The 16,218-nt window shown below is 52.1% G+C and overlaps 1 protein-coding gene across 1 annotated transcript; it reads left to right on the top strand.

The window, feature by feature from the left end:
* The first annotated feature begins 281 nt into the window (after positions 1–281).
* Positions 282–12,045, top strand: ABCB9 (ATP binding cassette subfamily B member 9). The gene is made up of 11 exons (XM_066199541.1): positions 282–914; positions 1,270–1,384; positions 1,848–1,978; positions 3,003–3,208; positions 3,603–3,800; positions 5,350–5,478; positions 6,591–6,779; positions 7,307–7,480; positions 8,868–9,027; positions 9,119–9,255; positions 10,326–12,045. Exons 1-11 carry the CDS (start codon positions 302–304, stop codon positions 10,653–10,655), a joined length of 2,382 nt encoding a protein of 793 aa, XP_066055638.1. The 5' UTR covers positions 282–301; the 3' UTR covers positions 10,656–12,045.
* Positions 12,046–16,218: the final 4,173 nt, after the last annotated feature.

Genomic DNA, 16,218 nt, shown 5'->3' with positions numbered 1-16,218 from the left:
AGGCATCCGGGAGGGAAGTTTGTCTTCCTTCGTGCTGCTCATTTAATGAAATACCTTGGGGCGTGTGCAGCAGGGGAGGGGAGGGAGGTGCAGACAGTGGTGTCTGGGGTCAGGATGGGTTGGTGGGGAGCTGGCACAGTTGTCCCCCCATCCTGCTTCCCTTTCCCTGCCTCCTCCCTGGGGTAAATAACCCCATCCCCCTCTTCTCACCCCGCAGCAGAGGCCGACATGAGCACGTCCTTCCTGTGTTAGGACTGCCCCTCACCTCACTACATCAGTGACCTCCAGCCTGGTGACGAGGATGCGCGCCTGGAAGGCCGTGGCCAGCACGCTGGCGCTCAGCGGGGCCGACGTGGTGGTCACCACGCTGCTCTACACCCACGGCCAGGGCGGCCAGAATGTCCTGCAGGACCTGCGGCACTTCAACATCTTCAACTCGCTGCTGGACATCTGGGGGGGCTGCCTGTACCGCAGCTGTGTGCTGCTGGGGGCTGCCATCGGCGTGGCCACCAACACGGCCTATGGCCCCCGGCGCCTCAGGGCATCGCGGACCTTCATCGCCGTCGTCTGCCTCCTCATGGGCATCTACATGATGGTGAAGCTGCTGCTCTACTCGGAGGTGCGGAAGACCATCAAGGACCCCTGGTTCTGGGGGCTCTTTGCCTGGACCTACGTGGCGCTGGCGGCCACTTTCGGGCTGTGGCAGCTGCTGGCTTGTGTCACCTCCTCCCGCGAGGCGCTGGGGCCCGGCTCCGAGTCCCGTGCTGAGGTAGAGGAGAGCTGTGATGGGGGCACCCCCAGGGACAAGAGGGAGGAGGCAGCAGGTCCCACCATCCATAAACTGCTGTCCTACACCAAGCCAGATGCCTTCTTCCTGGGCATCGCCTCCTTCTTCCTCCTCGTGGCCGCCTTGGGTGAGTGGAGGGACCAGGCGGGCCGTGCTGTGCTCCCATCCTCACCAGGAGGGATGGAGGAGCCATGGTGGTGGGGCTTGGAAGCACCCTAGGATTGCTTTTTTTGGGGGTGCTGGGTGGCACGTGCTGCATGGGGTGGGTGAGCAAATGCAGTGGGGCAAAACCTAATGCATGAGGGGATAAAATACAATGGCAACATCCCCACGTGCCACACTCTCAGGGTTTATTGTGTGATGGCCGAGTATCTCTGTGGTGGGGATGGGGTTGTCCACAGGCTGTCACAGCTGGGAATACAGGTCCCATGCCAATCCCATGCAGTGGGGCTCAACCTCCATGTGCTGTGCTTGTCCTGCAGGAGAGACCTTCCTGCCCTACTACACGGGGCTGGCCATTGACGGCATCGTGGTGCAGAAGAGCATGGATCGCTTCTCCACAGCAGTGCTGGTCATGTCTCTGCTCGCCATAGGAAGGTAATCCAGGGGCTGGATTTGGCCCTGGCAAGAAGTTTGGGGTTTTCCCACAGGAGCTCGTGGTGATGGTGGGCACAGGCACCTACTCCACCTGTTTGCTGCCAGACCCCAGGGATGTGCTGTGAATTCTCTGCGCTGTCACGATGCAGAGAGGCCATGGCTGGCAGTCACGAGGCCTTTGTGTAGCCCTTCATGTCCATCTGCTGGAGGTGGGGGAGCAGGAGTGGACACAGGGAATGGGTTCCCTGGGGAGTGCTGTTCCAGCAGTGCTGTGTTCCCTCCCAAACCTTGTGACTACCATGGTTAGGACCAGCCACCACTGTGCTGGTGGCACCCAGGAGAGGTGTGGGCTGGTGATAAGTGGTGTCAGCACTGCCCAGGCCCTTGGCCCGGCGTGGGGGTGTTTGTGTTGCTGAGAGGGTTTCGTGTCCATGGCTCTATAACGTTTCTTATCTGCAATTAGCTCATTTGCCGCAGGTATCCGGGGCGGCGTTTTTACGCTCATCTTTGCAAGACTGAACATCCGCCTTCGCAACTGCCTCTTCAGGTCGCTGGTGTCTCAGGAGATGAGTTTTTTTGATGAGAACCGCACAGGTTGGTTCCTCTGTCCCCCTGGATTTGCTCTAACCCCTCTGTCCCATCCCAGATTTTTTCCCCTCTGCTTGCTCTACTGCCATACAGCAGACTGGGGGCAGACAGAGGCAGCACCCGTGTGCTCGTGGTTAGAAATAGAGGCAGAAAACTCTTCCCTTTCTGTTGTTTCCCACCGTGGGGATGCCCTATTGCCACCCAACAGCCTGGCATCCAGAAGTCCCACCCCCAAAACTCCCATTTCCTTCCTGCCATCAGTGCCTATCGGTGGGCCGCTCTCCAGCTCTGCTCCAGTCCCTGAAACCTCAGATGTGTGAGGCTTTCTGGGTGTGCTTGTTGCTTTCCCCGCTTGCAGTTCAGTCCTGTCCCAGTCCCGGTCCCAGGCCGTGCCACTCTGGTGTAACTTTCACACATTTAATTTTGTCTCAGTGGTATTTATAGTTTTGAGGCTGTTGCTGTATTTAGCAGTCACTGCACAGTGCCTTGGTAGCTGAGGACAGCAGAGATGTTACTGGAAGTGGGATACGGGTAACCCTGGACTTGCACAAAAGCATGGGAATTCAGCTGGACTCAAACCCGGGCCAAGGATTTGGGAGTTCAGTGTGATGTTTGCTGGCTGTAACACTCAGCTCTACCAAAAGGCACCGCCAGAGCTTCATCCCTTAGCAGCTGGACCCATGTCCTCAGGTCCCTTGGGTCAGCTCCAGGCTGTGTGTGGCCTGTGGGCTGCCCTCCAGCATAGGATGCTGTCACAGGCCCCTTTGCTGTCCTACAGGCACCCTTGGTGACCCAGGCATGTAGCTTGTGCCTGCAGGTGCCACCTCCTGCTCCTCGTGCATGCAGCAATCCAAGCTCCTCTGTTTTGCTTTGCATCCACAGCGGTGGAGAGTTGCCCCCCTTCCATGCCACCCTTCAGACCCCCAGCTGGTTGGATGGGGAGCTCCATCTGGCCCCTGGCATGGGATGTGGGACACGGTTAGGCAGTGACCTGCCGTGGTGACACGTCCCTGACCCCTCGTTGCTGCAGGGGACGTCATCTCCCGCCTGACGTCGGACACCACCATCGTAAGCGACCTGGTCTCCCAGAACATCAACATCTTCCTGCGCAACGTGGTGAAGGCCACGGGCGTGATCTTCTTCATGTTCAGCCTCTCCTGGAAGCTCTCCCTGGTCACCTTCATGGGCTTCCCCATCATCATGCTGGTGTCTGATGTCTATGGGAAGTACTACCAGGTAGGCAGGAGCAGCTGGCATTGCCGCAGTGCTGTGCTGGTCTCCCCGTGAAGCCATCAAGGAGCTTGTGGTGGCCTTGGAGCCGGTGGGAGTGACCTGGAGTGTTTTGCTGCCAGCAGGGGGGGCAGGAAGGTGACATTGAACCTGTGTGGGCAGACAGGTGTAGCCTGGGCTCTTACCTGGCTTCATGCCCAGGAGTGGAAGCATCTCAGGTCTGATAGAAGAGGTGGCTGGGCTGTGGAATGTCCCGCATGCATCTGCCTGTCCTTGTGCCCTCTCTTCTCCCTCTCTGGAGTCACTTGGTGGGGTTCCAGAGCCCGGGGCGAGTGGGGAGATGTGCCACAGGCAGCCTGGCGCTCACTGAGCTCCCTCTGCCTCCCCCTGCTCCCTGCAGAAACTCTCCAAGGATGTGCAGAGCGCTCTGGCCAAGGCCAACAACACGGCCGAGGAGACCATCTCGGCCATGAAGACCGTCCGCAGCTTCGCCAACGAGGAGACGGAGGCCAACGTGTACTGGCAGAAGCTGCAGCAGGTGTACAAGCTCAACAAGCGGGAGGCCATGGCTTACACCTACTACGTCTGGTCCAGTGGGGTAGGTGCATGGCCCTGGGGCTGGGATGGGCAGGGCAGTCTCTCCAGATCCCAAAGCACACGTGGTTCTCCTCCACTTCCAGGGAACTCCGTGGGGTGAGCCCAGCCCTGCTGTCCGCTGCCAGTATTTCCCGGGCTTTTGATCATTTGTTATTTTCATCCATCAAAAAAACACATCCCGTTCCGCCCCGAGGCAGCGTTGTGTCATTCCGTGGAACTGCCTGGTTTCTCCTGCAAATGGGGCAGTAATTGTTAAGAGCTCAAGGTCGTGGAGCAGCCCATGGCTGCGTGGTGCTGCAGTATGTGCCTGTGCCAGCTCCGCTCCGGGGCTCCGGCTGGGAACAGCCGCGGCGTTGGTTGAGCTTCTGCTCAGGAACGGAGGTTTTCTGCGTGTGGGTGGTGGCAGGGGGAGGCTGCTGGGCTTTGGCTTTGGGCTGCTTTTTTTTTTTTTCTTTCCCCTGCAAAATGCTTTTTCATCATTTAACACCAGATGGTTTGGGGCTTCTCCAGCAAAACCCTCGCGTGAGGTTGCCCTTGTCTCTGCACGTTCAGGGATCGAGGCAGTCGCTGGTGAAGGGTCTGTGACTTATGGTGCCTTCGTGCAGCTGTGAGACACTTTATGGCTTCCCAAGTCTGGAAACAAAATGGGAGCATTTATTGGCGTCGTTTCTGGGCTCCCAGGTGAAGCTGGAGCATGAACTGGGTTGACACTGATCCTGACAAATCTAAGAAGGCAAAAGCTCTCAAAAACCGCTCCTGCAGGGCTCACGTAGAAAGAAGACAAGGGATATAGCTCAGCCCTGGTAGAGTCTTTCTTGGAGGGAATGCAGGAGCTTAAGGTCAGATCATGGCAGAGCTGTAGAGGAGGCATTTTTCCCCCTGTATTTTTATCTGTGTGAATTTACAGCCTCTTCTGGGGCCACAGGGCATCAAGGAACGGCTGCTTTTTGGAGCACCTGGAACAAAACCAGCTGAATAAAAGGGGCTGGTATCTGTCACATCAGAGCTGATCTGCCTCCTTTCTAGAGTAGGTGGTAGCCCCCACACTGACTTCAGACGACAGCTGGAGTTATCCTTCAGGGACTTGTACAGGCAAGGAGGATATTCTGCATTAACTCCTGGCTTGATTTTGTGTTCTAAAGTGAAATGTGTCACACTCACATAACAGAAATTTATTTTAGTGGTGAGGTGACTGCATGCCTTGGATAATTTGAACCTAGATTATTATGCTTGAGGACCTTAGTCCAAGAGACAAGCTCATGAGATGCTCTGTTATTTCAGATAAATTCTGCCTCCTTGGCTGTTGTCCCTCGGGACTTGTTTCGTTGAAAGATATCTGCCCAGCTCCTTAAATCAGCCCATGTACTTGAGTTGTTTTTCTCATTTCCATGCTCCCTCCTAGGGCTGCCAGCTGCACTGTCAGGGATCCTCAGCTCAGGGCTCAAAGAACAAATGTCAGCACACCAAGTTTGGGCTGTTGTGTGAGTAACGACAAATGCACCAATATATCCGTTGTCCTTGCTGATTCTGGGATGTTTTCTTGCTTTCAGCTGACCCTGCTGGTGGTCCAGGTCAGCATCCTTTACTATGGTGGGCACCTCGTGATCTCTGGGCAAATGACGAGTGGAAACCTGATATCCTTCATCATTTATGAGTTTGTCTTGGGAGACTGCATGGAGGTGAGTCAGTTCTGGGAATCCCTGAGCAGGCTGGGTTGGAAGGGACCTTTAAGACCGTCTCATTCCAACTCCCTGCCATGGGCAGGGACACCTTCCACACCTTCCCAGGTTGCTGCAAGCCTCATCCAACCCAGCCTTGGACACTTTCATGGGTGGGGCAGCCACAGCCAGGGCCTCTCCACGCTCTGGGCTATCCCAGAAGGTCCCAGGGCAGTTGCAGGGATAGATCCAGTGCTGATTTTCCCCTGATACATTTTTCTGGTGCTGTGGCACTGCCAGAGGGGGGATTCTCCCCTCTGCTCCCCATTCCTCCCCTGCTGTGGTCTCACAACCTTCTTGTTCCAGAAGCAGCTTGTCCCCCAAAAAAGCAGCTGGGACCAGAGGGGTCAGGGTGGCCCTGCTGAAGGGCAGAGCCCTGGCTGCCTGCCAAGCACATTTCCTGGCATGAAGAATGAAGGGATTACAAAGCTGCCTGTTAAATTTCAGGCTTCATTAAAAACTTAATTATATTACTGGGTTTTTTTTCCTTTTCCCTGGAATAGGCTGCAAGCTGCTGCGTTGGCAGCACGTTAGCAAGATGGGATTGTGGGTGGGATGGTAGAGCCCACCCAGGGCTGCCTTCCCCTTGCAGAGGCATAAACTTGGCTAATCCAGACAGGAATGATCCAGTCGAGGTTTCCTCACAGCCAAGTGTGGTTTTGGTGGTGCTTCAGCCTCTGTGCAGGGGCAGAGCAGAGCTGGAGGCAGCTCGCCCAGCTCTCACCATCTGTTCAGATGACTGCAGGCTCTGGTGGGGTTTCCAGGCTGTGGTTTTGGTGTGGATTTAGTTTGGTTTGGGGTGTTTTTTTCCTCTCCTGGTGGGAGGGGCATTACAGTACAAACTGTTCTGCAGCTCTGGGTTTAATATTGAAAAACACCCTTTCCCTGGGTTGTCCATGTATCCCCTCCATACCCAACAGAGGAGGAAGAGTTTTCTTTTCCTGTGTCTGGTGACTGCAGTCAGTGTCAGGCGATGGGAGACTTGGGAATGCCTCAGCCATTGTCCTTAGGAGTGGCACAGGCTGGTTTCCCCATCCCTTGGGAGGGTCTCACCGTTGCCTCTTCCCTTCCAGTCCATCGGCTCCGTGTACAGCGGCCTCATGCAGGGAGTGGGAGCTGCTGAGAAGGTCTTTGAATTCATCGACCGCAAGCCCACGATGATGCACGACGGCTCCCTGGCCCCGGATCACGTGGATGGGAAGGTGGAGTTCCGGAATGTCACCTTCTCCTACCGCACTCGCTCCGCAACGCAGGTTCTCCAGGTGAGCCCTCCCAGCGCCACGTGCTGCTGCTCCATCCTGGCAAGAACCAAACCCCAGGCCATGGAGACTGTCAGCTGCCTGTCAGAGATGTGTAAAGGGAGGCTCAGGGCATGCTGGAAAACAGATTAAAAGGAGCAGCGGGTGTTTAGGGCCGGCCTTCCTTACAAGGAATGAGATTTATTAATAAAACCCTTGTTCCCTGCTCAGGCATTAAACATGTCAGCATGGTACAGGGCTTTGTGCCAAGCTGCCTCAGACTGTTCCCGTGGGAGAGGGGAGAGGGATCATGAGGCAGGGGAAAGCAGCAAAGAGGTCAGTTTGCTTTTTAGAGGACCTGCTACATCAGCAGGCAAATCTGAAGCAATTTGGAGGCTTTTGGCTCCCTCGGAGCCAGGAGAAATGGCTGATGTGGCACATCACCAAGGCAGAGGGTCGCTCTGGCCAGATTCTGGCTATTTCTCTTGTGTAGTGCCTAAGGACGTTGAGAAAAGCCTGGACCTGAGCGTGCTCTCCCATCCATGTTGCAGAACGTGTCCTTCACCCTGCACCCCGGCAAAGTGACAGCGCTGGTGGGTCCTTCAGGGAGTGGCAAGAGCTCCTGTGTCAACATCCTGGAGAACTTCTACCCTCTGCAGGACGGGCAGGTGCTGCTGGATGGGCATCCCATTAACATGTACGATCACAAGTACCTGCACTCCGTGGTACGAGCGACTGATACGTGTATTCTGGTTGTGATACCTGTGTTCTGCTTAGCCCAGTTACCAGCTGCAGGGCTCAGAGGGGATGCATGGCACTGCTGCGTGTTGCTTTGGATTTGATCCGGCAGCTTCGGAAATGTCCAGAAAGCTGGAGGCTGGAAGCAGTCCAAGAAATTAATTTGGATAATTTTGTGGGGGTGGAAGGGAAAGGGATGGAGGGTGGTTTCAAGGGGAAGGGGGAGCCTTCCAAAAACAGAACAAAAAACATGTTTTGTTTGGTGTTTTTTGGCCAACACAGTAGAAATATGTTTTTGGCGCTTGGATTAATTATCATCTAAATTGGGTTTGGAAAAAGAGTTTTGCATTCCTCCAGCAATTTCTACCTACAATAATTCTCAGCTAATGGGGAGTTAAACTTCTCAGGATCCTGGCAGCAGCTGGAGCACCAGAAGGGCTGGTGCTTTGCCTAGGAGAGGGGTCCGGGCCCCTCAGCTCTCATCTGTGTGTCAGCACAGATCAGCCTTCATCTCTGCAAGTAACTGCCTCCTTTGTTTGCCCCCAGAGCAAATGGCCTCAGCAGTCAGCAGGAAAACCTGAAAACAATTGATCAGAGACAGGCTGGAAAGCCAAAGTCACTGTGACTAATTTACATTCCCTGCCCGTACAGAGCGAAAATCAAAGGCCAAGCAAGTCTTTCAGTTTAGAAAGCCTGGTGTGGTGTTAGGAGCGTGGGGAGAAGTCAGTTAAAATATGACCGTGTCTCCCTGGCTCTCTCACGCACAATTCCGAGCAATAATTTGAAAGGTTTGATTTATTCCAATATCAGTGGTTTGATAAAGCAGCTGAACGTGACAGTGAACAGCCATGGCTGTAAGGCAGGACAGGGAGACTGTTGCTAAGCAATTAAGGAATTACAGCAGTTACATCCCTAACTTGCTCATTTGGGATTAAAAGATGGAAGAGGGCTCATTCACATGGCCCAAGTGTGATTACTGACCTTGAAAGGAAAATCAGCAAGGGCCTGGGAGAGGGTCTCTCCAGCTTGACTTATCCCAGCAACTGGTTTTCCATTCTGTGAAAAGCACAGTGATGGGAATAACAGATCTGGAGCCAAACCACAGCAGGCTTTAGGAGGGGGAAGTCCATCCCAAATGCCAACATGCCAGCATTGCATCAGGTTTCTTTCCTGCAAAGTGACTTTCCAGCAGAAGATGCAAACTGGGCACCCTGACATTGGCAGCCTCACTGGAAGGTCACCTTGAGCACTTGGTTAATGACATTTCTATATCTTGATCTCGGTCCTTACCCAGCAGGAACAAACGTCAGTGGTCCAAGATATTGTGCAGTGCATCTTCTGCTCCTGACCCCTGCTCTCCCTTGCTTCCTGCAGATCTCCCTGGTGAGCCAGGAGCCCGTGCTGTTCGCCCGCTCCATTGCAGATAACATTTCCTATGGCTTAACTTCAGCCTCCTTCGAGTCAGTGGTTCAGGCTGCCCAGAAGGCCAATGCCCACAACTTCATCACCGAGCTACAGGACGGCTACCACACAGGTACCCACCCTGCTTCTGGGCCTGGCAGCTGCACTTCCTGGCAGCTCTTGATTCTTATTTTGACCCCTTCCTCTCTCCCTTGACCCGACAGAGGCAGGTGAAAAAGGAGCTCAGCTGTCAGGTGGGCAGAAGCAGAGAGTGGCCATTGCCAGGGCCTTGATCCGAGCCCCTCCCATCCTCATCCTGGATGAAGCCACGAGTGCGCTGGATGCGGAGAGCGAGCACGCGGTGAGTGGCTGACCTGGGAGTTCGGGCCAGAGAGGGTTTGGAGGACAGACTGTGGCCTCAGTTCCCAGCCAGTGGACAAACTTACTCTTGACATGATGTGATCAGAGGGTTGAGTAAAGCGCTAATTCCCTAGCAGGAATTTGCTTCCTATGCACTTGTAGCCACCAGGAAAGGAATAATTCCATGCTCACAGCAGCCAACGCCTGGCAAACCTGATGAAGTAGGGGTCTCTGCTGATTTTTTCAGTGTGGAAAATGTTAACTGGTGTACCGAGACTCTGTGCAGCCTTTTAGGACAGGATACAGGGGAAGACCCTATAAAATGGTGCTGCAGCAAGGAGAGTAGGACTTCCTAAGCTCAAATCCCAGCCGAGGCACCGAGGAAGCCACACTTGCAGGAAAAGCCTTGAGCATCCTGTAAACTGGTTTGTCTGTCTGGGATGTGATGTACCAGCAGCAGTTTGGCCTCCCTGATGCAATGACATGAGGGAAAGCCTGTTCAAGGCTGCGATTTGAGGACGTGCCTCCAATCCAAGAGGGCAGCACAAGTGTCTGACCTTGGAGCAGCTTGCTGCCTCACAGGTCCTCAGTCACATGTGTGGTACCTGATGCCAGCCCAGGGCTGGTTTTGGCTACCCAGGGGTGTCAATGTGACATGTGCCTGATGGCCACCTGCCTGCCTTTAGACGTCAGTGCTATTGTCTCTCGACTGGGAAAAAACCTCTCTTGCCTTGACCTGCTACACTCAGGAAAGAATCCTGCCTTTCTGAGCAGCTGCATTCACCAGGTATGGGCTCCCTGCAGTCTCTGCCAGCACCACGTGGCCTCCCAGTTTGGGGCCCAGCTGTAACAAGTCCCCAGTTTACAGGATCAGACCTGTGTTCATACCTCACCTGGCTGAACTGAGATGGTCTTTGGGCTGCAGCTGGGAGCTGGGCTGGACATGCTGGTGCTGGTAGTGCTGCAGGGAGCCAGAGGAGAACACAGCTCCTGTCCACAGGTTTCTGGACACAGACCACAAAGCTGCTGCTCTCCCAGTGCCCGGGCACTAAACGCCTTTTCTCCCCACAGATTCAGCAGGCGATTTACGGCGACTTGCAGAACCACACGGTGCTTGTCATAGCTCACAGGCTGAGCACTGTGGAGAGGGCACACAACATCATTGTGCTGGACAAGGGCCGCGTGGTGCAGCAGGGCTCGCACAAGGAGCTGATGGAAGAAGGAGGCCTTTATTCCAAGCTGGTGCAGAGACAAATCCTGGGGCTGGAGGGGGGAGGCACGGACAGTGTCCAGCCTGCAGCCCGGGGGGATTCGGCGAAGGGGCTGGAGGAGGAGTTCAGGATAGACCATTCCCTGCCGGCCGTGGCACAGGACGATTTCCCCAACGCCGCTCCCAAGTGAGGGCGGCCGCGGCCGGCGCTCGGACGCTCCCTGGGACGCTGGGACGGAGGTGGCACAACGGCGCCGCTGGCTCGCCCCACGTCACGCACCCTGCACACCCAAACACACACCATAGAGCTTCCTGCAGGATGGCTCAGCGGGCACCTGCCAGCTGGCAAAACAGGGATTCACTCGAGGGAGCTGGGTCTTTAGCAATTCTCAGCATTTCTACTGGGTTTCTTTTCTAACTCCTCTCGACTGGGACTTTTCTCTCCCATCGACCTGCATGTGTAACTGCTATTAACTGTAATGGATGTTAAATGCATGCGTGGAGGGGGAGGTTGAAAACCCCTCCAGGAATTTCAGGGGGTGGCTTTTGTGGCTGGATAGAAAAACGGTGACTGTAAAGCAAGGTCCTGCTCCCTCTGTCAATCTATGGGGCTAATCCAAAGTTGGCTGAAGCCTGTAGGGAGTTCCCTTCGGCTTTGGCGAAAACTGGATCACTCCCATGGAGCTGAATGCCGGGAGAGTTTTGCACTGAGTGCCTGCAGGCTCGGGCTCTCAACCATTGCTGCTGAGCTTGTATCACGTAGTATCCATCCTTGCTGGGACAAGCCAGGGGACCGGGAGGCAGATGTTACTTTCTGATTTGCTCTTGGTGCTTGGTGGGTGTTTGTTTTTAAGGATGAGACGTTTTACCATGACTGGGTTAGGTTTTGGGGCTTGGGGTTTTTTTGGTTTGATTTGTTTGTAGTTTTTTAACGTTATTTGTGTGCACTGTGCAATGTCTGTCTGGCTCCAGCATCCACTGAAAATTGGTCTGTTACTTCAGAGTTTTTTTTAACTCACAACCCTGGTGCTGGTGTGAAAAAAAAAACACTACTAAAGACAGGCATAAAACACTAAAAGAGAGCACTTTATAAATCCCACCAAAGCTTTGTTCAGCTTCAGGCCATGCTAGCGACTTCACTGCATGGGAAATCCGTTCTGTCATGTTCCTTGAAGTCCAGCTTCAGCTGCCTGAACTTTATAATGTGTTTCTTCGAATATAATTTATTTCAGTATGAGGGATAGAAAGAAATGTGTTGCTCCTAGCCCTTTGGGGTAATGGCTCTGGCTTGGTAGTGTTATCCTGCTATAGATTGGAGAAAAATCCTATGCAGCCAGGCAGGTGCTGTTTTAAAAATAGCATTTCTAGGGGAACACTGACTTCAGACTCTGCATAGTTAAGAAATTCTCTCAAGCACTTTAGCTCTCATGTTTTCTGATACTTGAATGCTGCTGCATTTTCCTTTTCAGCAGGTTTGCATTTTTGTTATTGGCAATGTTTTGTTTTCATTTAGTGATGTTTTACAAACTCTAAATTTAGTGTCCTTGAGGAGGGATGCTCAAAAAAAAATAAAATACTACCTCTGCCACTCAACATCGAGCTGCTCTGGCTGGGGGTGTTTTTTGCTCTCTGGGTTTTCAAGGTATCGCTCATCTGACACCACAGCTGAATGCAGCTGCTCTTGCACGTGTTCTGGGGAATGACAAGAGGAACCCACAGAGAAGGAGGTATGTAAAACACTTCAGCATCTGATAATGGCTGTGAGCCCAGCAGTCAGGATAACTCATTTCCATCCCGGATCCTGGATCCCGTTGGGTGTCAGTCTCCCGGGAAGGACAGGCAGTCTAACCCGTTCTCAGAGCACGGTGCTTCCTGACTGGAATCTTTTCAGCTGCTGGCTTTTGTGATATGATAACAATCTGTGCCTCAGAAGAAGAACAAGATCTCTTTGTTTTCCCTCCCTCCACTTAGGGAACTTGTGTGTGTCTCTGAGCTCCTCAATCACCCCTTCAGTAAACGGCCAGGAGTTCCTGCTCGATGACAATTTGCACTTGTGGGTATGAGGAGGTTGGGGGTTCCACCCAACGCTGACAGGCAAGTGATTAATTCTGCATTTTTATCAGTACCTGGGAGCAGAAAGTGGCCACCGGTTCATAGAAGTGGAATTAATTTCTGCTTAATTAAAAAACTGGGGGAAAACCCAAATTGGGTTACCTGGGAGCTAGGGAAGCCAACTCGCCCTGCGAAGTACTGGTAGGACAATGATCATAAGTGCACGAGATGCCAGGAAAGAGAATTTGATTGTGTCCTACGTGTCCCTCCCAGGCAGGGCTGCATAAAGGGAACTGGAGGATGCAATCAGATTAGTTTTATTGCAAAAACTACACTGAATTTCAGGAAGGGAGCCCTGTTTCCCAAGGCTGCTGTGATGATAATCCCAGCATTGCATTCCCAGGTTAGGTCCAAACAGCTTCAACTGAAATGGCACACTGGAAACAGCAGATTGTCTCTGCTGGTGGCACCAGTCCAAGCTGATAACAGGGCCTGATCTTGTTCATTGCCACAGGTGCTGAATTCTCTCTTCTGCATCCAGATAACTCAAGGCTACTTTTCCCCTGAGCCTCTCATCTTATGGCTTGAACGGGCCCTTTCATTGTGCTCGTGGCATGTGACAAGTGGCACTGCTTGTGGGCTAAAGCCATGAGGATTTTCTTATGCCCTGGAAGATGGGTGGAAACTCCACACACCACCAGGGATCCAGCAGAATTATTGTAATGCAGGTATTTTTGCCTGCACAAACCCTGGGACTGTATAGAAAATCCCGCCTTTCTAAATCATTCCAACTAAGGCTTCTTTTTGAAGTGAAAATCAGGGTCAGACGTGCCCATTAGCCAGACTGAGCCCGGCATTAAAGCTGTGCTTCACCCAAAGCAGCAGTGGGAACTGCTCCAGTGCTGGAACACGAGCTGCTTCCTGGAGCTGCCCAATCCCTTGGGTCTGTGGGCAGTCTGTGTTTCAGGCTATTCTCCTGGAAACAAGGCCACTGTTCCCTCTGAAACCCTGGACTGTAGTATTTTGTGGCTGTGGCTTTGCCCAGCGTTGACATTTACAGGGGAACGTGAACAAAATCAGTTCAAGAGCTTCTCGGTTAGTGTGATGGAGATAAAAATTCCTTTTCTTCAAAGGGAAAAGTCCTCACAGGGTACTCAGAGGGGTTCATCTGAACCCTTAGCCTGGGGGCACTGAAGGCTGTCCGGGCAGAACTGTAAGCAATCAAGCATTTGAAAGCACAACTGATTGCAAAGTTGACTGTACATCCCATGGCAGGTTGTCTGCCTCACTATTAATAAGCTCTAACCATTCCCTGTAATAGGTATAACCACAGCTTTATTTGATTTCAACAACAGTGAACCCCACCCAAGGTGAAATTTGAGAGTGGATCCTACAGCCCCAGTGCTTCCCCAGGGACAGGGATTTACCCTGCACCTTTGCACAGCCAGGGTCTGTGGCTGACTGACCCAGTAAATGAGCACACACTGATGGAAAAAACACAGCTGTGTTTATTCCAACAACTTGTCTCCAGCCACACCAACCTCTGCCTCAGAAACCAACTGTGAGTGTTTCAGTGGCTGCACTTTCTAGTGCCACAAGCAAATAGAAAGTGCTTCTAGCTCAGGTTCAGAGATGTGGTTTAGTCTGGAGAGGAAAAATAAAATCTGCCTCTTCTATTCCAGCTTCACTGTGAGCTTAAGGCAAAGAAAATAAGTGCAGGTAAATAAACCTGCTGCTCTTCTCACACCTGCAGCTCCCTGAAAGGAAGGAGTACCTTACAAACACCTAATTCCTGCTCTCCCTCAGACAGCAGGGGCACTGATCTCTCAAACAGAACGGCTGTTTCTCTGCCAGGATGCTGAATATGCAGGTCATTTCCATGTATGAAGGAATCTGGGTTGTGAAAACTAAACAGAAGTATGGGCTGTGCTTAATGTACAGAAGGAAGTTAAATTGCAAGTAAGCCCCAAAACTTATCTGCACATTGAGCAAGCAGACTCATAGGGGTTAATGTACACCAGAGATGAGATTTGCAAATTCAATGTGTACATGACCAACCAGTTTGTCCAGGAAAAGAAAATAAGATGTGAAGGTGACTTGCAAAATATGTCTAAATCTAATAAATATGCATGAGTGCAGTGCTACTGACCGTAAAAGGATATGAGGTACTAGAAGGAAATTCAAGATCAAGTTTAAATAGAAAAAAAAAAAAAAATCTAACATCTTATTTAAAATAGTCTGGATGCCAATTCTCCTCAAGATTGGAGCCTGACTTCTTATTCGCCATGACATGGTTCCCCTGTGATCTTCACAATTTTTTTTATTCCATTTCTCCTGTAATAAGAAATCCTGACTTCTGTACTTTGCCTGCTTACAGTTCTAATGTACTCGAATGCTGTCACCCTTCAAAAGGATTTCAGCAAAGGCAAATAGGAACCAAGCCTGGGGAGATGATAAATCCCAGCCTGCAGCACTGCAATATTTGATAAACCCTGTAGCCCAAAATCCTGGTTTATCTGCAATCCTTCATATCCTGTCCAAGTGATGTGCTGTCACAAAACCTTTATCTTCCATGAAGGCTGCAGAATGGGAAGGCACCCTCCTACCTTTCCAAACAGAAAATATAATTATACAAAAGCAGTTGACTTCTATCTTGTGTCTCAGCCCCAGCTGCTTTTCTGGACAACTGGAGAACTCAATTACATGCAGGTGCTGACCAAAGTACTCAAAAGTAACCCAGATGTTTAATGCAGACTACTCTCCACCATCACCAGAACCCGAATGACCTACTCAAGGAGAAGTAGTGTTTTCAATGTATGTTGTACTTGAGCACAAATGAGTTATGGTCTCACCTGTGACTGAGCAGTTCTTATTATCCCCTTTTTAAGCAAAAGGCACCATGGTTCAGGGAATCTGAGAACTCCACTCAGGATCACACAGCAAGGCAGTGGTAAAACTAGATTTACAACACGAAGCTGAGTCAGACTTCTAAACCACACTCCCCCCAAACCATTTATTTAGTTACGGCATGAAGTTCAAATTACCAATGTTCTTGGGAAGAAAGGGCTTCTCCTAATCCCTCAGCTAATTCCTCTGTTTGTATGTGTGTATATCCATATGTGTGTTTGCATGTGCACATTTACAGCAGGTTTAACCCGTGGCTGTGACTCTGTTTGTTGGGCATCTGCAAATACAGGGTATGTGGAATGGTGTTGGCAGGGTGACTATCTGCTGGTTTTACAGAACAAGGCAGGGCTGCAGTGACTGTGCAAACCCCTGTCAGTGCCCAGGGCATGGCTGCTGACTCACCTGGCACAGAGCACATACCTGCAGCAGGCAGGGTGAGGGCTGTGATAGCTGGTACGTGCCTGTCCCACTGAACACCTTCTCCCCACCCTCGGCTCTGCTTCCTGCTGCGCAAACATCGCGCCCTCACCTCCCTCTGAGCACACCCAGGGTTGTGGAGCTCCTCTGCACCAAGCAGCCAGAAGGTCTGGAAGGCTTCCTCTAGCAGGGTCACCTTGCTGGTCCTTATTCCCTGTGGATAATAATGACAAAGAGGGCTTCTGTGAGGGTGAGAAGTATAGGGAGCCCAGTTTAGTTACAGGACAAAGGAACGACCATAAAGCTGTCACGTCATCACAGTGTCCTGCCAGGAGCTGCTGGGTCATTTCCTGAGCGTGACTGCAACTTCATTGCATC

This window comes from Chamaea fasciata, unplaced genomic scaffold (assembly GCF_029207755.1).
Source record: "Chamaea fasciata isolate MVZ Bird 193981 ecotype frontalis unplaced genomic scaffold, bChaFas1.0.hap1 SCAF_18, whole genome shotgun sequence".
Classification (NCBI taxonomy): Eukaryota; Metazoa; Chordata; class Aves; order Passeriformes; family Sylviidae; genus Chamaea; species Chamaea fasciata.
This window is presented reverse-complemented; position numbering and strand designations above follow the sequence as displayed.